At 46.6% G+C, this 23358-nt stretch overlaps 1 protein-coding gene across 1 annotated transcript in view; it reads left to right on the top strand.

Annotated features, from left to right (window-relative positions):
* Positions 1 to 783: 783 nt before the first annotated feature.
* The window catches only part of dqx1 (DEAQ box RNA-dependent ATPase 1), a 159882-nt gene continuing 137307 nt past the window's right edge, over positions 784 to 23358 (top strand). The window contains exons 1-2 of the mRNA XM_085975679.1: positions 784 to 1233; positions 9247 to 9609. Of these exons, the coding sequence (XP_085831805.1) occupies positions 9295 to 9609 (315 nt within the window). The 5' untranslated portion in view covers positions 784 to 1233; positions 9247 to 9294. The remainder of the gene's footprint in view (positions 1234 to 9246; positions 9610 to 23358) is intronic.

Here is a 23358-nt window from a genome sequence, read left to right as displayed (position 1 = left end):
AGGAAGCCCCCAACCCGAATTTCTGGGCCTATAAATGCAAGTCTTTCTTTTCTTTCTGTAACATAAGAACATATTCTGTGCTGTATGATTCTATCCTTTTCTCTAGTATGATAGCAAAATACTGCAGATGTTGGAAATCCGAAATAACAACAGAAAATGCTGGAAAAACTCAGCAGGTCAGGTAACATCTGTGGATGGCATAGTGGGCATAGTGATTAGCACTGTTGCCTCACAGCGCCAGGGACCCGGGTTTGAATCCGGCCTCGGGTGACTGTCTGTGTGGAGTTTGCACATTCTCCCCGTGTTTGCGTGGGTTTCCTCTGGGTGCTCCGGTTTCCTCCCACAGTCCAAAGATGTGCGGGTTAGGATGATTGGCTATGATAAATTGACCCTTAGTGTTAGGGGGATTAAATACGTGGGGTTACGGGGATAGGGTGGGATATGTGTCGGTGCAGGCTCGATGGGCCGAAATGGCCTCTATCTGCACTATGGGGTTTCTGTGATTCTGTGAGAGAAATTTGAGTTGACGTTTGTTCGACCCGAAACGTCAACTCAAATTTCTCTCCATGGATGTTGCCTGACCTGCTGAGTTTTTCCAGCATTTTCTGTTGTTATTTCTATCCTTTTCTCTATTCTATCCCTGATGTCCTGTACACACACACACACACAGAGACATACACGTCACAATCCAGCCGCCCTCCCCTTTAACCCGATTTCCTATCGGCACTAGCGCGCAAGCCCCGCCCTTCACGGCCGCCTTCCCCTTTAATTCCAGGGGCCGCTCAACAAAATGGTGGCGGTGGCTGAGTGTCGTCCGCATCCAAGTTTAAAATCAAAATAATAATGACAATTAATGAAAAAAAATCAGAAATAAAACGGGCGGAAAATTAACAACAAAAACGGACGGGCGCGGGATCGACGAAGGAGGGATAGAGAGAGAAAATAAAACAAATCTATCAATAGACCGTTGGGAGGGGTGGGATAAATATTTTTTTAAATCATTATTAATTATTTATTAAGATTAAATTATTCTGGGTTATTTATTTTAAAAAATCGGCTCAGGTGGAAAAGAGTTGAGGTTAAAGGTTGTGGGGGTGACGGGGGTCGAACCCCGGTCTCCTGCCCTGATAATTTTTTATAATTGGCTCAGAGTTCATGTAAAACATCAACTTGCAGACTGAGAGGTACAAGCAAATAATCAGGCTGGAGTTTCCCCAAGAGAGACAGGACCAGGTGAGTGCTGTTGCCTGGTAGCTCAGTGCTGTCAGATTTTTATTGATTATTTTTTTGAGAAAAGTGCAATTTTTTGCTGTCATATTTTCTTTTTAATAATTCACTTGATTTTAGTGTATGGGAAGGCTGGGGGGCAGGCAGGGGAAACATTTTACCTCGAAGGTTCTGAGTCGGAAGGTTTGCGGGTTCGAGTCCCACTCTAGAGACTTGAAGATAGAAAATCTGCACCGACGCGCCCAGTGCAGGGCTGAGGGAGCGCTGCACTGTCGGAGGTGCCGTCTATCGGATGAGACGTTAAACCGAGGCCCCGTCTGCTCTCTCGGGTGGACGTAAAAGATCCCGCGGCACTATCGGAAGAAGAGTGGGGGAGTTATCCCTGGTGTCTTGGCCAATATTTATCTCTCAACCAACATCACTAAAACAGATTATCTGGTCATTGTCACATTGCTGTTTGTGGGAGCTTGCTGTGTGCAAATTAGCTGCTGCGTTTCCTACATTACAACAGTGACTGCACTTCAAAAAAAAAAAAGTACTTAATTGGCTGTAAAGCACTTTGGGATGTCCCATGGGTGGCAAGAGGAGAAATGGCTTCACTCAGAGGGCTTATATACTGGCTGCAAGCTTCCTGCAAAGGATATACTTCCAAATCAGGAAGCTATTTAAGATAATTGGCAAAAGAGCCAAGAGAGAAAATTAGTTTTTTTTAATGTGACGATGACCAGATAATTTTTTTTTCAAAGTGGTGTTGGTTGAAGGATAAATATTGAGCCAGCATACTCAGGGGAGGTGGGGGAAGAACTCCTCTCATTGAAATAGTGCCATGGGATCTTTTTACATCCAACTGAGAGGGCAGACGGGGCTTCGGTGTAACGTCTCGTCCGAGAGATGGCACCTCCGACAGTGCCAGTACTACACTGGGAGTGTCGGCCTGGATTTTGTGCTCAAGGTCCTGGTGTTTGGCGGAGATTCTTTTGAAATACAAATCTGTCCTGGGCATGAAGATTTAATATTTAATTGATCAGGGAATTTAAAAGGAGGGAAAACTGTTGTTTTGAACATCAGAGGCCTCTTGATTAGGGTGATCCTGGATGTGGGCTGGGGGGTACTGGACGGGTGGACTCGGGCCTGGGAAAGATATCTTCAAATAAAATCACTCAGTACACAAAAGGTCTGTAAAAGTAATGTTTAATCATTTATAAGAGAATTTCAAAGGGGGAAGATAAGTCTTGCTTGAGGTGAATTGGGGTGACTGGGTCAATAAAATGAGAGAATCTCGCAGCACAGAAGGAGGCCATTCGGCCCATCGTGCCTGTGCCGGCTCTTTGAAGGAGCTGTCCAATTAGTCCCACTCCCCCTGCTCTTTCCCCATATAACGTTGCATTTTCTTTTTCCTTTTCAAGTATTTATCCAATTCCCTTTTGGAAGTTATTATCGAATCTGCTTCCACCACCCTTTCAGGTATTGAATTCCAGATCATAACCACTTGCTGTTTTTAAAAAAAAAAACTCATTTTCCCCCTTAGCTCTTTTGTCAATTATCTTAAATAGCTTCCTGACTTAGAAGTATATCCTTTGCAGGAAGCTTGCAGCCAGGATATAATCTAATAAAATTCATTATGATAAAATGTAGTAATCATGGGGAACTGCAATTTAAATAAAAATGTTCCTCTCGGGGATATTTATTCCTCACAGGACAGTGAATGTGAGCAGCAGGCTCCCAGAGTAAGGAGTTGATTTGGGGTCTGTTGGCACCTTTTTAGAAAGGAGCCGGACTGCTAACTTGATTTAACAAAAAGAAAGACTTACATTTCTATAGCGCCTTTCATGACCACCAGCCGCCCCAAAGCGCTTTACAGCCAATGAAGTACATTTTGGAATGTAGTCACTGTTGTAATGTAGGAAATACGGAAGCCAATTTGTGCACAGCAAGCTCCCACAAACAGCAATGTGATAATGACCAGATAATCTGTTTTTGTTATGTTGATTGAAGGATAAATATTGGCCAGAACTCTGGGGATAACTCCCCTGCTCCAGAACCAGGGGACACAGTCTAAGGATAAGGGGTAAGCCATTTAGGACAGAAATGAGGAGGAATTTCTTCACCCAGAGAGTGGTGAACCTGTGGAATTCTCTACCACAGAAGGCAGTAGAGGCCAATTCATTAAATATATTCAGGAAGGAGTTGGATATATTTCTTAAGGCTAAAGGGATATGGGGAGAAAGCAGGGACAGGGTACTGAATTTGGATGATCAGCCATGATTTCATTGAATGGCGGAGCAGGCTCGAGGGGCCGAATGGTCTACTCCTGCTCCTATCTTCTATGTTTCTATGAAATAGCGCCATGGGATCTTTCACGTCCACCTGAGAGAGCAGACGGGGGGCCTCGGTTTAATGTTTTATCTGAAAGACGGCCCCTCTGACAGTGCAGCACTCCCTCAGCCCTGCACTGGGAGTGTCAGCCTAGATTTTAGTGCTCAAGTCCCCTGGAGTGGGACTTGAACCAGCAACCTTCTGACTCCGAGGTGAGGGTGCTACCCGCTGACCTCCGGCTCACACTGATAAGTGGGATTGAGAGCTCTCAGGATATTTTCAGGAAAGGCAGGGGGGAGAACCGCGGGGGTAGATTGTAACTCTCACTGCTGGGTGGAAACCTGCTGCCCGTTACACATCCCGCCCTGATTCTTTCTAATTGCAGTTAGTGGCTCAGAAAATCGAGCGTAGGTATATACCAGGCGGCCCATTCGATACTGCCAGTTTTCCGGCCAGCGACAGAAATTTAAATCTGCCCCTAGGAGATCGTTAAGACGTGGGAGTTGTCCATTATAGAATCATCTGATGTGAATGGAATAGGCTCAATGGGTTGAATGGCTTTTTCTCATTGAAACTTATAAAATTCTAACAGGACTAGACAGACTAGATGCAGGAAGGATGTTCCCGATGGCGGGGGAGTCCAGAACCAGGGGGTCACAGTCTAAAGATAAGGGGTAAGCCATTTAGGACAGAGATGAGGAGGAATTTGAATGGCGGAGCAGGCTCGAGGGGCCGAATGGCCTACTCCTGTTCCTATCTTCTATGTTTCTATGTTTCTTCCTCCAGACTGCATGTTCTTGTGCTGTACACCTTTGGGAACTCCATGTCACGCAGTCCTTCACGAGGGACATTCTGTTCAACAAAATGTGTGTTGTCTTTGCTAAATAAACAATGAAAGGTTGGCCACGTGCAATGCGGGATGCAGTGGTGTAAAATCTGTTGCAAACTCTCACCGGGTCACGCGTGTCGTGACGGGTGATGCAGGGCTATTCCCACTCCCCACCCCTGCCCCCATCAGAGTTTGCCAAAAGCTATTTTCTTTTTGTCTGTGGCAACCCTGCAGCTTTATTTAAACGTACTGACAATATAAAAAGATCTGGATGGTGTGAAATGTATTTTTTGGGGGGAATAAACGGTGAACTTTTTGGTTTAAAAATGATGCTAAATCTAAATGATTGATTTTGTTTTTTGTTTAATGGATGTGATGCAATGTTGTCACTAGGATTTCAGTAAAGTGTAATGGTGAATATATCAGTGAAAAACACCCAGCAGTCCATTTATGGATTGTGTAGGGTTGTGATTGGAGAAAGTACTTTGAGCTGTATTGGAATATAAAATAAGTCGGAGACTTAAGACAAAGGACTTTTGGCTGAAGAATAATTTCCCATTATATAGCACCTTATCACGTCTCCAAAACAATGAATTATTCTTGTGTGCAGTTGTAAACGATTGCACTATAGTACCATCCCAAATGTACCTCAAAATTAAAAGCATTGACTGAAGGATAAACCTGGCTTTAGAGAATTGTAATGTTCGTTTCTTCCCTTACCAACATGGCTGACTTAAATTAGACCTTAATGCGATCTTAGGCCATGCGGGCAAGCAGAATTATGGTGAGTTATTCCAGGATTTGTGACGATTTAGGTCACGTGGGCTGGGAACTGTTACATTGTTCTTATTTCGGCACTTGTGATAGAAGTTCAAAAAGTATTTTATACATGTGGTATAAATAGAATCTGTCCTTACCATCACTGAGCTGTGATAAATATGCCCACAAGTGGTACTGACAGGTCTTTGCCAGTTATCTGGTAAGCCTCACTCCTCGAGAGATTTATAATGATCTCACTCCAGACTACAAGCTCTTCTATAATTGTCTAGCATATCTAAATAATCTGTTTTAGTAATGTTGGTACAAGTTATCTGGTTATTTAAGAACATAAGAAATAGGAGCAGGAGTAGGCCATTCGGCCCCTCGAGCCTGCTCCGCCATTCAATGAGATCATGGCTGATCTTCAACCTCAACTCCACTTTCCCGCATTATCCCCATATCCCTTGATTCCCTTAATATCCAAAAATCTATCGATCTCTGTCTTGAATATACTCAACGACTGAGCCTCCACAGCCCTCTGGGGTAGAGAATTCCAAAGATTCACCACCCTCTGAGTGAAGACATTCCTCCTCATCGCAGTCCTAAATGGCCGGGTACCCCTTATCCTTAGACTATGACCATTAGTTCTATTGCAGTTTGTGGGACTTTACTGGGAGCAAATTGGCTGCCATTTTTCCTACATTATAAGAGTGACCACACTTCCAAAAGTACTTAATTAGCTGTAAAGCATTTTGGGATGTCCCGAGGCCGTGAAAGGCGCTATATAAATGCAAGTCCGTTCTTTTTGTACTGAAGTGGTGCAGATAAATCATATTTTATTTTCCAAAGGTTGTGTTCTGGTATAGAGGAGTGAAAAGTCTCCAGGGCCCACAAGGAACACTTGTATAGATTGATTATGTTTCTATATTATATTTATGTAGATCATTTCCCCTTAGCACTGCTGACTTTGCCGCTCTTTGCAGTTGGAATTGTCGTGCGCTGTTGCACTAGTCTGCCCTCACCACATGCCACTCTCGGCTAGTTTCCTCAGGCTATGCTTTCCGATTGGAACAGCAATCATTGGGACAGATGGGAATTCCATCGTGGAATACCGTCTGCACTGAGGCGGCAGCCGTATCGCACTTGGTGCTACGACAGATGAGAGAAAGGAGATTCAGTCCTCAAGTACAAAATGGCCGGTCTGTTTTCTCCCCCCCAGTTGTGCACCTGTTTCTGTCGGGTAACATGCAAAAATGCTGCTTCATCTATTTCTTCAATGCTGAATATTATGTAGAATTAGAAAAAATATACTGTAAAATAAACAGAATTTTGCTTTATTCACAGTATTCGAGTCGTCTATAAATTGTATCCTTGATCTAGCAGCTTGTTATTTTTAAATAAGGTCAGAAGGAAATCGGCACCAAAATAGTGACTGCTTCTGTAACTGAGATGGATGATTGTAAATCCACTTCAGCTTTCTGAGAGTTCTTGCAGTCAAGGCACCATGCTTTTTAAATTATTTACTACAATAGGTAATGTTTGTTTATAAAACACCTTTATCACCAGACTGCCATTATCGGATTCTGCATTCCTTCAATTAATTTCCCCTCACCAGTGCCCTGCCATGGAGGGAGTGCAGCGAAGATTCACCAGACTGATACCTGGGATGGCAGGAATGACGTATGAGGAGAGATTGGGTCGATTGGGCTTATACTCGCTGGAGTTTAGAAGAATGAGAGGGGATTGCATTGAAACTTATAAAATTCTAACAGGACTAGACAGACTAGATGCAGGAAGGATGTTCCCGATGGCCGGGGAGTCCAGAACCAGGGGTCACAGTCTAAGGATAAGGGGTAAGCCATTTAGGACAGAGATGAGGAGGAATTTCTTCACCCAGAGAGTGGTGAACCTGTGGAATTCTCTGCCACAGAAGGCAGTAGAGGCCAATTCATTAAATATATTCAAGAAGGAGTTGGATATATTTCTTAAGGCTAAAGGGATCAAGGGATATGGGGAGAAGGCAGGGACAGGGTACTGAATTTGGATGATCAGCCATGATCTCATTGAATGGTGGAGCAGGCTCGAGGGGCCGAATGGCCTACTCCTGCTCCTATCTTCTATGTTTCTAAGTCTTCACAGGAATGTAAAGAACTGAGAAAATCCATTGCAATCCATCTGTGACAAGCCCAAAGTTAACAGTACCGCATGGTGCTCTGTTTCTTCTTGTCCTCAATTGCCTCTTGAATCAAAATAAACCTATCTGGGGCCCCCTTGATTTTTAAACATTATCTGCCTCCATACATTTACTATCTTCTGTGTGGAGTAGTTACATTTAAACTGCTTGTTCATCCTCCCCACGCCCAAACCCCCACACATTTGAATAGCAGGCGCACTGTACCGTAATACTGAGTAACTAACGAGCAGGATGCGCAGCTCATTAATGGAACAAAGGGTCTTCTCTGACTGCTGGCTATAAGGGCCCTACATGAAATGAAAAGCAAGAAAGGAAGACTTGCTGTTACATAGTTATGTTGGGACTACATTGTACAAGTGTACTAACACTCAAATCAAGTGTAGCAGCACTACGATGCTGGGAAAGTAGTGCGCAGGCGCCGCACAGTGCACTTGGAAATATCACCCCGCACCATGCGGCAGGCAGCCATTACAACTCAAATAAAACAGTAGTTTATAATTACAAACTACCGAGTCCAGAGGCGTCTTTACAAAGCACTACGAGCGCTAGAAAACATAACACTTGCATTTCTATAGCGCTTTTCACGGCCACCGGACGTCCCAAAGCACTTCACGGCCAATGAAGTACTTTTTGAAGTGTAATCACTGTTGTAATGTAGGAAACATGGCAGCCAGTTTGCGCACAGCAAGCTCCCACAAATAGCAATGTGATAATCACTGGATAATGTTTTTTTCTGTGATGTGGGATTGAGGGATAAATATTGACCAGGACACCGGGGATAACTCCCCTGCTCTTCGTCGAAATATTGTCATAGGATCTTTTACATCCACCTGAGAGCGCAGACGGGGCCTGGGTTTAACATCTCATCCGAAAGACGGCCCCTCTGACAGTGCAGCACTCCCTCCGTACTGCACTGGGAGGGTCAGCCTAGATTCTTGTGCTCACATCTCTGGAGTGGGACTTGAACCCACAACCTTAAATGAGATTGAGCAGCCTCAGTCCAGTTGCTAGTGGGCATAGCCTGACAACAACAACTTGTATTTATGTACAAGTGCTATATACGGTGCTATACTGGGACAGTGCAAAACTGGCCTAAGTCACCCCTCGTGCTCAGTAAATTGACGTTCTCAGTGAGAGCTGTCACAGGGTGGTTGATGTGAGGAAACAGAAATACCTGACCTGGGTGTGCGGGATCTTGCTCTGACTCTACACTTCTGTTCATCCTAGACGTTCTGCTGGGATTATGTGTGAGTTATGTTGCAGCTTTATAAGCTACAGTCGGCAAATTTCATACCCTGGGAAATATTTCTATAAAAATATCAGCAATTGTTCCCAGCTCCGAAGTCCCAAGCTCCAGCTAACCTGATCGAGAGTGTCTGCTGTTGTAACTTCGACGACACAACTCTGGATTTTATAAAGAGAAAAGAACTTTAATTCAAATAATGCTTTAATAAATTCGGAACCATCACTGCATTATCGCTGGTTTAACGATCAGGTGGGCAACTTGCTAACACCGCTGTTTAAAGGTTTGCTAGGGCAGTCGGAGCAACTTTTGGTAATCCTGTTTTTGCTGCTCTCTTGTTGGACCTTTACTTGTCACAGTTGAGATTAGGAAACTGTAAGTCTGAGCTCTAGCTGCGTGACTACATGGCACAGATCATTAGTGCTGTTCTTAGTGCCACTGTTATGAGATGTTAAACCGAGGCATCATCTGCCCCTCTCGGATGGACGTAAACGATCCCATGAAGAAAAGGAGAGTGCTCCCTGGTGTCCCGGACAATAGTTATCCCTCCACCAACATCACTAAAACAGATCATCTGGCCATTTATCTCATTGTGTTTGTGGGAGCTTGCTGTGCAAGAATATTAGTGCCACTTCTGCTGACTGTCTTTAACTTCTGATCGCCCTTGTTTCTTTGCAGCATGTAGCTTTGAAGACAGCCCTTGGATTGTAAAAGTGACTCGGCAAAATGGACAGTGGCAGGATGGACAGCGAGGCCGAGGCCAGTGGGCCGGCTGCCGACTCCATCTCGGTCTCCTCCTTGAAGCTGAATGGTTTTAACCCGGAGCTGGATGACGACGAGGACGAGGGCTTGAACTGTGAAGGCGGCGATCTGGAAGTCAATCCTTTCGACGGGCTGCCTTTTTCCTCGCGGTACTACGAGCTACTAAAACGGAGGAAAGCTCTGCCGGTCTGGAGGGTCAAGTACCACTTCATGGAAAGCCTTGTCAACAATAATGTGGTACTGGTTTCTGGCAGACTGGGATGTGGCAAAAGTACTCAGGTCGGTGCTATACTGGCGGGGGGGGGTTTATTTTTAAAATGGGCAACTTATTAAACCCGAAACAGTCACAATTTTATTCTTAATTGCAAGAATATGAATTTGTGGATTAATACAGCATACACACATGATTTACTCCATCTCCCCCTGCATGATATGTATATAACTAGCCTGTTCATAACCTGATCATTGCAGTCTGCTATCCTACATAGGTCATCAACTGAAGTGTTTTGTTTATTTTTGCATTTTGTTCCATTTTTTTATTTGTTCATGGGATGTGGGTGTCGCTGGAAAGGCCAGTATTTATTGCCCATCCCTAATTGCCCTTGAGAACATAAGAAATAGGAGCAGGAGTAGGCTATACGGCCCCTCGAGCCTGCTCCGCCATTCAATAAGATCATGGCTGATCATCGACCTCAACTCCACGTTCCCGCCCCACCTCCATATCCCTTGATTTCCCTAGAGTCCAAAAATCTATCGACCTCAGCCTTGAATATACGCATTCACAGCTGAGAAGGTGGTGGTGAGCCGCCTTCTTGAACCGCTGCAGTCCGTGTGGTGAAGGCGCTCCCACAGTGCAGTTAGGGAGGGAGTTCCAGGATTTTGACCCAGCGACGATGAAGGAACGGCGACATATTTGCAAGTCAGGATGGTGTGTGACTTGGAGGGGAACTTGGAGGTGGTGGTGTTTTTACCACCTCCAAGTTCCCCTCCAAGTGACACACCCATCCAGGCAAGTGGAGAGCATTCCATCACACTTCTGACTTGTGCCTTGTAGATGGTGTAATGGCTCTCCTCTATTGATTTTTTTTTTATTGGCATACAGTTCCACCAGTGCTGGCAGCCCTCCAGTCCAAATGGTTGTCTTTGTTTGTGAGTCCAGGCAGTGAGCAGGTTATTCAACCATGCCTGGAAGTCCTGTGCTCTCCCTATGTCGCAATATGCATACTTTCTAGACTGTGTCACAAAATAATGTTTTTTTTTTATTCGTTCACGGCATGTGGGCATCGCTGGCAAGGCCAGCATTTATTGCCCATCCCTAGTTGTCCTTGAGTGGCTTGCTAGGCCATTTCAGAGGGCAGTTAAGAGTCAACCACATTGCTGTGAGTCTGGAGTCACATATAGGCCAGACCGAGTAAGGACGGCAGATTTCTTTCCCTAAAGGGACATTAGTGAACCAGATGGGTTTTTACGACAATCCGGTAGTTTCATAATCATCATTCCTGACACTAGCTTTTAATTCCAGATTTATTTAATTAACTGAATTTAAATTCCCCAACTGCCTGTGGTGGGATTTGATCTCTTGTCTCTGGATTATTAGTCCAGTAACATTACCACTATGGTACCGTTCCCTAGGACCAGGAATCCCAGCAGATCTGTCTTCCCTAGCCTCAGAGTACCGAGGCCAGGGATAAATCAGCCAACTCGGCAGAGACAGGGGATCGAACGCCGCTTTTTCTGGTTTATGTAAGTAAATCCCGCTCCAGAGACAAGCACGTAATCTAGGCTGACACTTCAGTGCAGTACTGAGGGACTGCTACACTGCTGGAGGTGCCGTCTCTCAGCTGAGACCTTAAAGTCTGCCCACTCGGGTGGATGTAAAAAAAAATCCCACGCCACTGTTTGAAGAAGAGCAACAACAACTTGCATTTATATAGCGCCTTTAATGGAGTAAAACGTCCCAAGATGCGTTATCAAACAAAATTTGACACCGAGCCACATGAGATATTAGGGCAGATGTAGGTTTTAAGGAGCGTCTTAAAGGAGGAAAGCGAGGCAGAGCGCTTTAGGGAGGGAATTCCAGAGCCTAGGGCCTCAGCAGCTGAAGGCACGGACGCCGATGGAGCGATTAAAATCAGGGATGCGTAAGAGGCCAGAATTAGAGGAGCGCAGAGATCTCGGAGGGTTACATAGAAACATAGAAGATAGGAGCAGGAGTAGGCCATTCGGCCCCTCGAGCCTGCTCCGCCATTCAATGAGATCATGGCTGATCATCCAAATTCAGTACCCTGTCCCTGCCCTCTCCCCATATCCCTTGATCCCTTTAGCCTTAAGAAATATATCCAACTCCTTCTTGAATATATTTAATGAACTGACCTCCACTGCCCTCTGTGGCAGAGAATTCCACAGGTTCACCACTCTCTGGGTGAAGAAATTCCTCCTCATTTCAGTCCTAAATGGCTTACCCCTTATCCTTAGACTATGACCCCTGGTTCTGGACTCCCTGGCCATCGGAAACATCCTTCCTGCATCTAGTCTGTCCAGGCCTGACAGAATTTTATAGGTTTCGATGAGATCCCCTCTCAATCTTCTAAACTCCAGTGAGTATAAGCCCAATCGACACAATCTCTCCTCATACGTCATTCCTGCCATCCCAGGTATCAGCCTGGTGAATCTTCGCTGTACTCCTTCCATGGCAAGCACATCCTCAGATAAGGCGACCAAAACTGCACACAATACTCGAGGTGCGGTCTCACCAAGGCCCTGTACAACTACAGCAAGACATCCTTGTTCCTGTACTCGAAGTCTCTTGCCACGAAGGCCAACATACCATTTGCCTACTTAACCGCTTGCTGCACCTGCATGCTTACCTTCAGCAACTGGTGCACAAGAACACCCCGGTCTCTTTGCACTTCCCCTTCTCCCAATTTATTGCCATCCAAATAATAGTCTGCCTTCCTGTTTTTGCCACCAAAGTGGATAACCTCGCATTTATCCACATTATAGTGCATTTGCCATGTTTCTGCCCAATCACCCAACCTGCCCAAATTCTACTGGAGGTTCACGACATCCTCCTCACAGCATACCCTCCCACCCAGCTTTGTGTCGTCTGCAAATTTGGAGATATTACATCCAATTCCCGCGTCCAGATCATTAATATATATTGTGAACAGCTGCGGTCCTAGGACCGATCCTTGCGGTACCCCACTAGTCACTGCCTGCCACTCGGAAAACAACCCGTTTATTCCAACTCTTTGCTTTCTATCCGCCAACCAGTTCTCTATCCAAGTCAATACCTTGCCCCCAATCCCATGTGCCTTAATTTTGCACGCTAATCTCTTATGCAGGACCTTATCGAAAGCCTTCTGAAAGTCCAAATAAACCACATCCACCGGTTCTCCCTTATCTATTTTACCAGTTACATCCTCAAAAAATTCTAGTAGATTAGTCAAGCACGATTTACCTTTTGTCAATCCATGTTGACTTTGTCCGATCCTGTCACTGCTTTCCAAGTGCTCTGCTATTACATCTTTTATAATGGACTCTAGCATTTTCCCCACTACCGATGTCAGGCTTACCGGTCTATAATTCCCATCTTTTTCTCTACCACCTTTTTTGAATAGTGGGGTAACATTAGCTACCCTCCAATCCATGGGTACTGTTCCAGAGTCTATCGAGTTCTGGAAGATGACCAGCAATGCATCTACTATTTCTAGGGCTGCTTCCTTAAGTACCCTAGGATGTAGATTATCAGGCCCTGGGAATTTATCGGCCTTCAGTCCCATCAATTTTCCTAACACCATTTCCCTACAAATACTGATTTCTTTCAGTTCCACCCTTTCATCAGACCCTATGTTCCCCGGCATCTCTGGGAGGTCATTTGTGTCCTCCTTTGTGAAGACATAACCAAAATATGTATTTAGTTGGTCTGCCATTTCTTTGTTCCCCATTATAAATTCCCCTGATTCTGACTGCAAGGGACCTACGCTTGACTTCACCAATCTTTTTCTCTTCACATATCTATAAAAGCTTTTACAGTCAGTTTTTATGTTACCTGCTAGCTTACTCTCATATTCTATTTTCCCCTTCTTAATTAATCCCTTTGTCCTCCTTTGTTGAATCCTAAACTGCTCCCAATCCTCAGGATTATTGCTTTTTCTGGCCAATTTATATGTCCTCTCCATGGATTTTATGCTATCCCTAATTTTCCTTGTTAGCCACGGTTGAGTCACCTTTTTTGTTCTATTTTTATGCCAAACTGGGATGAACAAATTCTGTAGTTCATCCATTTGGTCTTTGAATGTTTGCCATTGCCTATCCACCGTCAACCCTTTGAGTGACATTCCCCAATCAATCCTACCCAACTCGCTCCTCAGACCATCGTAGTTTCCTTTATTTAAATTTAGAACCCTAGTCTCTGAGTCAACCACTTCATTCTCCATCTTAATGAAGAATTCGATCATATTATGATCGCTCCGACCCAAGGGGCCTCGTACAACAAGATTGCTAATGAATCCTTTCTCGTTACATAATACCCAGTCTAAGATGGCCTGATCTCTTTTTGGTTCCTTGACATATTGGTCCAGGAAACCATCCCGTAAACACTCCAGGAATTCCTCCTCCACAGTATTGTTACTAATTTGGTTAGCCCAATCTATATGTAGATTAAAGTCACCCATGATGACTGCTGTGCCCTTATTGCACGCTTCTTTAATTTCCCTTTTAATGCCATCCCCAACCTCCGCCTTACTGTTTGGAGGTCTATATACCACTCCCACTAACGTTTTCTGCCCCTTAGTATTTCTCAATTCTACCCATACAGATTCCACATCATCAGAGCTAATATCCTTCCTTACAATTGTGTTAATCCCTTCTTTAACCAGTAATGCTACCCCGCCTCGCTTTCCTTTTTGCCTATCTTTCCTGAATATCGAATACCCCTAGATGTTGAGCTCCCAGCCTAGGCCATCCTTGAGCCACGTTTCCGTAATCCCAACCAAATCATATTCGTTTACCTCTATTTGCACAGCCAATTCATCCATCTTATTACGAATGCTCCTTGCATTAAGACACAAAGCCTTCAGGCTTGTTTTTTAATGCTCTTAGACCTATTAGAATTATTATTTACTGTGGCCACGTTTGATTTAAACCGTTGATTTCTCTGACTGACACTTTTTTGTTTTTCTCCTTCCTATCTTTTGCTTTTATCCTTGTTTCCCTTTCCTCTGTCTCCCTGCTCAGGTTCCCAACCCCCTGCCATTTTAGTTTAAACCCTCCCCCAGAGCACTAGCAAACACTCCCCCTAGGACATCGGTTCCAGCCCTGCCCAGGTGCAAACCGTCCGGTTTGAACTGGTCCCACCTCCCCCAGAACCGGTTCCAATGTCCCAGGAACTTGAATCCTTCCCCGTTACACCATTCCTCTAGCCACGTATTCATCTGAAATATCCTTCTATTTCTACTCTGACTAGCACGTGACACTGGTAGCAATCCTGAGATTACTACCTTTTGCGGTCCTATTTTTAAATTTACCTCCTAACTCCCTATATTCCGCTTTTAGGACCTCGTCCCGCTTTTTACCTATATCGTTGGTGCCTATATGCACCACGACAACTCGCTATTCACCTTCCCTTCCAAGATGTTCTGCAGCCGCTCTGAGACATCCTTGACCCTTGCACCAGGGAGGCAACACACCATCCTGGAGTCTCGTTTGCGACCGCAGAAACGCCTATAACGATCATGGCTGATCGTTCAAATTCAGTACCCTGTCCCTGCTTTCTCCCCATATCCCTTGATACCTTTAGCCTTAAGAAATATATCTAACTCCTTTTTCAATATATTTAATGAATTTGCCTCAACTGCCTTCTGTGGTAGAGAATTCCACAGGTTCACCACTCTCTGGTTGAAGAAATTCCTCCTCATCTCAGTCCTAAATGGCTTACCCCTTATCCTTAGACTGTGACCCCTGGTTCTGGATTCCCTGACCATCAGGAACATCCTTCCTGCATCTAGTCTGTCTAGTCCTGTTAGAATTTTATAAGTTTCAATGAGATCCCCTCTCATTCTTCTAAATTCTAGCGAATATAAGCCTAATTGACCCACTCTCTCCTCGTACGTCATTCCTGCCATCCCAGGTATCAGTCTGGTGAATCTTCGCTGCACTCTCTCCATGGCAAGAACATCCTTCCTCAGATAAGGCGACCAAAACTGCACACAATACTCAAGGTGTGGTCTCCCCAAGGCCTTGTACAACTGCAGCAAGACATCCTTGCTCCTGTACTCGAATCCTCTCGCTATGAAGGCCAACATACCATTTGCCTTCTTAACCACCTGCTGCACCTGCATGCTTACCTTCAGCGACTGGTGCACAAGGACACCCAGGTCTCGTTGTACTTCCCTTTTTCCCAATCTATTGCCGTTCAGATAATCTGTCTTCCTGTTTTTGCCACCGAAATGGATAACCTTGCATTTATCCACATTATACTGCATTTGCCATGCATCTGCCCAATCACCCAACCTGTCCAAATCATACTGGAGTTTCTCTGGGTGGTTGTCGGACTCGGGGAGATTACAGAGATAGGGAGAGTTGACGCCATGGAGGGATTTGAAGACCAAGGATGAGAATTTTAAAATCGAGGCATTACTTACCCAGCAGCCAATGTAGGTCAGCGAGCACAGGGGTGATGGGTGAACGGGACTTGGTGCGAGTTAGGATACGGGCAGCAGAGTTTTGGATGAGCTTGTGTTTATGGAGGGTGAAAGATGGGAGGCCGGCCAGGAGTGAGTTACAATAGTCAAGTCTAGAGGTAAGCAAGGCATGGATTGAGGGTTTCAGCAGCAGATGAGCCGAGGCAGGGGCAGAGTCGGGCGATGTTATGGAGGTGGAAATAGGAGGTGCAGCTATGTGGTCGGAAGCTCATCTCGGGGTCAAATACGACACCAAGGTTGCGAACAGTCTGGTTCAGCCTCAGACAGTTGCCAGGGAGAGGGATGGAGTGTTCTCGCCAATATATATCTCTTATCCAACAACACATTAAAAAAAACCCAAAATATCTAGTTGAGTTGCATTGTACTGTAGATCCAGGAATGCTGGATGCTAACACTGCTTGTCAAACGTGGAAAGCATTCTCCGTCTTACCACCTCGCTGCCTACTTTCAAAAACTTAATTAAAACTCAGCTTTCACTGTGATTGAAGAAAGAAGCTGCATTTCTACAGCACTTTCCACGACTTCAGGACATCCTTAAGCACTTTACAGCCAATGAAATACTTTTGAAGCGTCGTCACTGTTGTAATGTAGGAAACATGGCAACCAAACTTTGCACAGCAAGCTCCCACAAACACAATGAGATAAATGACCAGACGATCTGTTTTAGTGAAACTGTTGGTTGAGGGATAAATGTTGTCCGGGACACCGGGGAGCACTCGCCTTTCCTCCATGGGATCTTTTACATCCATCTGAAAGGGCAGGTGATGCCTGGGTTTAACATCTCATCCAAACGAGGGCAGTGCAGCACTCCCTCAGTACTGCGCTGAAGTGCCAGCCTAGGTTTTGTGCGCCAGTCTCTGAGGTGGTTTTTGAAACCACAATCTTCTGTCAAAGACGCGAGTGCTACCACTGAGACACAGATGACACCGAAGGATGGAGCGCAGACACTCGACTTCTCAGTGACCGCAAATGTTTCAATTTCTTGTGCGTTAGCCGCAATGAGTCACGTGGTTCTTAACTCGGTGAATTTTTGTGCTCATTAAAGTGTGGAATGTCCAATCCAGGGAATAGAACAACAGCAAAAAGTTCCATTTCTATGCGCATTCTGTATAAAGAGACGTCCTGCTTGTTTTACAGGTTGCTGGGTAGCGCGTATGCTGAATGGGACGGCGGGGGGGGCGGTGAGGAAGGAAGAGGGCAAAAGCACGGTGAAAGAGGAGTTTTAATGAAGTTTTTGATGGCAGGGAGGGAGGTGGCAAGGCAGAGAATGCTTTCCACTTTTGGCAGCCAGTGTAAGCATGCAGCATTCCCGGATCCACAGTACAGGAGAGAAGCCAAGTAAATATGCCTCTAGTCTGTCCTGCCTTTGTGCGTCAAGCCCCAGCCTGGAGCATCTCCTGATATATGACTGAACTGTACAGTTTCTCCCATCAGCAATCCTAATAATCTCTCTCTCTCTCTTGTGAAATTGTTAATGTGTGCAAAATCATGGCAATTTTGTGCTGTATACTTGCACCTGCTGGGAACCACATTAAGACTGTCCGCTATTGTATTTTTTAAGTCTCTTGCGGAATGTTCCCATTAAGCTGCAAGGTCGCGCTGCCGCGCAGCGGTCTGCAGGCCCCGCGCAGCGGTCTGCGGGTCCCCGCGCAACGGTCTGCGGGTCCCCGCGCAGCGGTCTGCGGGTCCCATGCAGCGGTCTGCGGGTCCCCGCGCAGCGGTCTGCGGGTCCCATGCAGCGGTCTGCGGGTCCCCGCGCAGCGGTCTGCGGGTCCCCGCGCAACGGTCTGCGGGTCCCCTGCAGCGGTCTGCGGGTCCCATGCAGCGGTCTGCGGGTCCCCGCGCAGCGGTCTGCGGGTCCCGCGTTGAATGGAAAAACTGCACACGCCCGGAAATTTGAATGGGCTGCGCAGCCCGCTAAAGGGGCCTCACACCCAAACAAAAATGACAGGGAACAGAGGGGCCACTGGGATGAAAGTTTCCACTGTCGGGTTTAAAAACAGAAAATGCTGGAAATACACAGCAGATCTGTCAGCAAGTGTAAAAAGACAGGTTCGCATTTCGGGCCAAAACCTTTTGCGAGAGCTTGAAAGGAAAGGTAGGCAAACTCCGTTATAGGACCGAAGAACTAAAAACCGACTGAGCCAAATAGTCTGGTCAAATTGTCTTTGTAATACTCATTCACTGCCTAACTGAGATGACCTTTGTATATCATTCAGCACTTTCAACCTTTCCCTGTTTAAACAAAAATCCTCACCTAGTGTTTTAATCCTCTTAACAGTTCTTCTTTGTGCTAGCAGTTAGCATATCTGACCAGTGGCCTTCCTGTTGGTTCTCTCCCTTCCTTCCCTTGATTAGAATCTCACCTACTTTCCCTTTCCTGTTCTGCTGTACGGTCTCAATCCAATTTTAACCAAGCTCCCCTTTTTTTTGTGCAGTGTACATCATTTTCTGTTTTTATTTCAGGTTCTCAGTGTTTGTTTTTGACTCTTTCATTGCATCAGTCCGTGCTAGATTCAGAAATGATAGGACTATATGCTGAGCTGTGTTCTGCCCAGTTGCCAAGGCAAGTCACATTTCAGGATGTACAATATAGTTGCCAGGTTTGTTTTCCCCTCCAATAGCTTTCTCATCCACCCCCTCTCATGTGATGTATATGGCAAATGCTTCTTTGTTGACGTACAGCAACAAAAGAATTGAATTACTTGCAATCAATTTTTACAGGTGTGTTTATAGCTTGAGTAAGACTAACCTGCTGGGGAAAAATAATGCATGGAAGACTGCACATCTTTTAAAACAGACCAATTTGAATAAATCCCACTGTGGAGACACAGGGCTCGAATTTCCAAGCCCCGTGGAGGCGGGTTTGGAGGCGGGAGTGGGGGGGAAATTGCAGAATCGGGGGGCACGAACCCTTCCCGCCTCCATGCCCGTTTCCCAGGAGGCGGGTACCCGACCTGTGCTGGGAGCCGCCTCCCCGAGGCGGGAAGGGGATTAGTGCCAATTAACTGCCTGTTAACAGGTAGTTAACAGGCAGTTTTTGGCCTAATCCCTATTTTTAGCCCTGAAGTGTGGGCTGCCCGACGGCTCCAAACCACGCCAAGTTAGCGAGGCGGACCGTCGGGCTGAAGGGCTTGGGGGGTTCGAGATGTCCGGTGTTCAGGTGAGTGATGGGTGCATGAGTGCAGAGGTAAGTGTGTTTGGTGTGTGTAAAGTGTTTAAATAAGTTTTACTTACCTTTACTTACTAATGCAGGCTTCCTTCCTTCAGGTCTCGGGAGTCCCTCATCTCACCGGCACAGAAAGCAGAATGGCCGCGAGCTGTCAAAAGTTGCAGCATTCTGCTTTCTGTTCTGGAGAGATTTCTAACTGAGTCTGTGGAGAAGGACTCAAGTTAGAAGTCTTATTGTCAGTGTTTGACCGCTTCACAGAGCTGTCAAACGCTGATATTTCATCTGTCAAAAGCTCTTGACAGATGAAATGTCAATCCCTGACGTCACCAGTAACCGGGTGTCCCTTAATTGGCCGCCTGAGCCCGCTGGGCGGGCTCAACAATGTCAATCAAGGGAAAATAGCGTGGGTTGGCCACAAGTCGATGGAGGCGGGACTACAACCCAAAAAGTGGGAGTCCCGCCTCCATCACGTCCCCATTGACAAAATCCAGCCCACAGAGTGAGATCGGAGAGTCAGTGTAAACAGAAAATGGTGAAAGTGAGAACTACAACAAGAAGTTGTGTTTATACAGAGCCTTTAACGTAGTAAAATGTCCCAAGGCGTGTCACAGGAGTGCTATAACACACAAAATTTGACACCGAGCCACATAAGGAGAAATTAGGGCAGGTGACCAAAAGCTTGGTCAAAGAGGTAGGTTTTAAGGAGTGTCTTAAGAACTACTGAAAACTGGTGTTAATCTAATCCATTAATTTATAATTCATATATATGAATCTCTGCTCTTGAAGAATATCAGGAATGGCTCGTGGAAATAGCATTTATGTTTTTTTTTCTGTCAGTAACAGATCCGAAAACTAAAATTTAATTCCTGATTGTTTAGCACTCAAAATAAATTTTAACAAGATGTGTGCCATGTTCCCTCTAAATTTTATTTTTGGTGCCCGGTACAGACGGCCACACACGCGCGGTATCATCGAGGGAACAGCCTGTGAGCGGCCTGCGCGTGGCAAGTGTAGCATGCTTGGGAGGAACAGGCGACTTTGGACCTATGGTTCCCCAAGCTGAGGTTTTCCTCACCTCATATCCAGGCCTGATAGAGGTTGATTGGTATGTTTAGTCAACAACCTCATTATCATGCGACTATCAGGATACTAGAAGACAGATTAGATGGACTTTGTTCTTTGTTTGTCCAGTAATTCCTATGTCCCTAACCGAGGTAAAAGTTCACAAATACAATTTACAATGAGGGTTCCCTGGGTTTTATTCCTTTTTAAAGATTATGTATTAGATTTTTTAAAGCTCTTCTTCCGCAAACATTGCCTGTGACAGAACTGGAGTGCGTAAAGCAGTGGGGCTACTATTGCGGCTTTAAAACTCATTCTAATTTATATTTATACTTTTTTTTAAATGAGGGAATATTCTACCCAGATTCACAAAATAGATATAGATAAGAGTTGGCCTATCTTAACTCATTCAACCTACAATCTCCTCCATTATACCATACAACTGTTTGTTTTTTAAATAATTCCAGGCTTTTTACAGCCACTCCTATACACACAAGTCCATTCAAACTATTGTGTGAAGAGCTTCCTGGTGTCGTTCTCAATTTACCTTTTACTAGTATTGTCCTCTTGAGCGTCTGTCACAATTTAATTTGAAGTAAATTTACCTATTCTATACTGTTTCCTATCTCATATATGGCTATAAGATTACGTCTTTTAGAAGGCACTCCTGTTTTGTTTGAATTGCAAAAACAACTTCCATTTATATAACATCTTTTTAATGTTGTAAAATGTCCCAAGGCACTTCACAGGGGCATAATCAGACAAAACTGGATGCTGAGTAGGAGATAAAACAGGGGTGACCAAAATCAGATTCAGATTAGATTTATTTGCCATATGTAACAAGTACAATGGAATGCTTGTTCCCCGTAGGGACGCGTCAGCTATACATACAGCGCCGCGTTCAGAGTCAATACAATGGCTTCCCGTGGCAGTGGGAGCACGATGTCCCTCAGCCGCTCCGTCCTCCTCTTCACCGTGGCCTCCTCCTCACTGTTGCCGGCTCCACATGCCTGCTTCTCCCGCTCTGGCCACCATGCCCGGCTCCCCTCCTCCCATCCGGACTGCGAGTTACCCGAAATGGAGCTGCCGGCCGACGTGCTGCAGCGTGTCGTGAGTCTGCTGCTGCTGCTCGTTGCGCTGCGCTCCTCTGCCCGACTCGCCGAACACATCGTCGGGATGTGAATGCTCCAATGCGGCCTCCTCTTCACCGTCGCCGGCTCCACGCTCCACGGCCCGGGGCCTACTTCTCTTTCTTCACGGGTCGGCCTCTGGCCGCCATGCTCGGCTCCCCTCCTCCCAGTTGGAATTCCTTCCCGCCGAGGAGCTGCCGGCCGATGTGCTCCAGCGGGTCGGCTTGGCTGCTGCTGCTGCTCACCGCGCTGCGCTGCCTCTGCCCGACTCGCCGAGCACCTCGCTCCGGTTGCGGGAGCGAGCAGCGAGAGCTGGCCGCCCGAAACAGGGAGAGCGATCTCAGCACCGGACCGTCACGGCCGCCATCTTGACTGAGGTTTTGAGGCTCGTATTAAAGGAGGAGAAAGAAGTGAAGATGCAGAGGAGTTTAGGGAGGGTTATTAAACAAAATTAGGGCTCATGGGATTGGGGATAATATACTAGCATGAATTGAGGATTGGTTAACGGACAGAACACAGAGAGTAGGAATAGACAGGTCATTTTCGGGTTGGCAGGCTGTAACTAGTGGGGTGCCGCAAGGATCAGTGCTTGGGCCTCAGCTATTCACAATCTACATCAATGTTTTGGATGGGGGGACCAAATGTAATATATCCAAGTTTGCTGATGATACAAAGCTAGGTGGGAATGTAAATTGTGAGGAGGATGCAGAGGCTTCAAGGGGATATAGACAGGCTAAGTGAGTGGGCAAGAACATGGCAAATGGAATATAACGTAGAGAAATGTGGAGTTATCCACTTTGGTAGGAAAAATAGAAAAGCAAAGTCTTTTTTAAATGGTGAGAGATTGGGAAATGTTGGTGTTCAGAGGGACCTGGGTGTCCTTGTATACGAATCACTGAACGTTAACATGCAGGTACAGCAAGCAATTAAGAAAGCAAATGGTATGTTGGCCTTTATTACAAGAGGATTTGAGTATAAGAGTAAAGATGTCTTACTGCAATTATATAGGGCCCTGGTGAGACCACACCTGGAGTATTGTGTACAGTGATGGTCTCCTTACATAAGGAACTAGCTGAAGTGCCCGGCGGTGCCGAGGCTTTTTCGAGGGCATGTTGTTGGAAGAGAGAGAGTGAGCGACTGGGGGGAAGAGAGAGAGCGACTGGGGGGAAGAGAGAGAGCGACTGGGGGGAAGAGAGAGAGCGACTGGGGGGAAGAGAGAGAACGACTGGGGGGAAGAGAGAGAGCGACTGGGGGGAAGAGAGAGAGCGACTGGGGGGAAGGGGAGGGGGGAAGGGGAGGAGGGGGAAGGGGAGGGGGGAAGGGGGGAAGGGGAGGAGGGGGGGAAGGGGAGGAGGGGGGGAAGGGGGGGGAAGGGGGGAAGGGGAGAAGGGGGAGGGGGGGAGGGGAAGGGAGGGAGGAAGGGGGGGAAGGGGGAGAGCCCCCTGATCTCTGCCCCCCCATCACCCGAGCCCCGCCCCCCCCCCCGATCTCCGGAGCCCCGCTCCCCCCCCGGATCTCCGGAGCCCCGCCCCCCCCCCAACCAAACCAAGCACCGAACTCCGGAGGCCCGCTCTCCGGCCACCCGCCCTCCCGCTCTCCGGAGCCCCGCCCTCCTGAGCTGGCCTCAAGACCGCCGATTGCGGCTGTGAGAGACGGCCGGCGGGCCCGGTTGCCGGGGTAACCCGTCCTGCTCTCCAAGCCCCGCCCGAGATCCGCACTCCCGAGAGCCCCGCCCCCCCCCCCCCCCCCGCCCGAGCCGAGCGGGAAACAGAGAGAGACGCCGCGTCTCAGCTGCTGCGCGCGCACCCTGACCCTCGTGGCTGACGCCGTTGCCCCGGGTAACGTGACACGGGGGGGGTGAGGAGCTTAGCAGAAGCCGTGGGACAATTACCTAGCTCGGGCCTGGCTGGGCAAGAAAGGCCCAGGCTTTTAGGCCTAACAAAAACGGGGAAAGGTAGGA

This window comes from Somniosus microcephalus, chromosome 2 (genome assembly GCF_052327205.1).
Source record: "Somniosus microcephalus isolate GS21.2 chromosome 2, FLI_Smic_1.0, whole genome shotgun sequence".
NCBI lineage: Eukaryota > Metazoa > Chordata > Chondrichthyes > Squaliformes > Somniosidae > Somniosus > Somniosus microcephalus.
The sequence above is the reverse complement of the archived record's forward strand: the minus strand, read 5'-3'. Positions and strand labels throughout refer to the sequence as shown.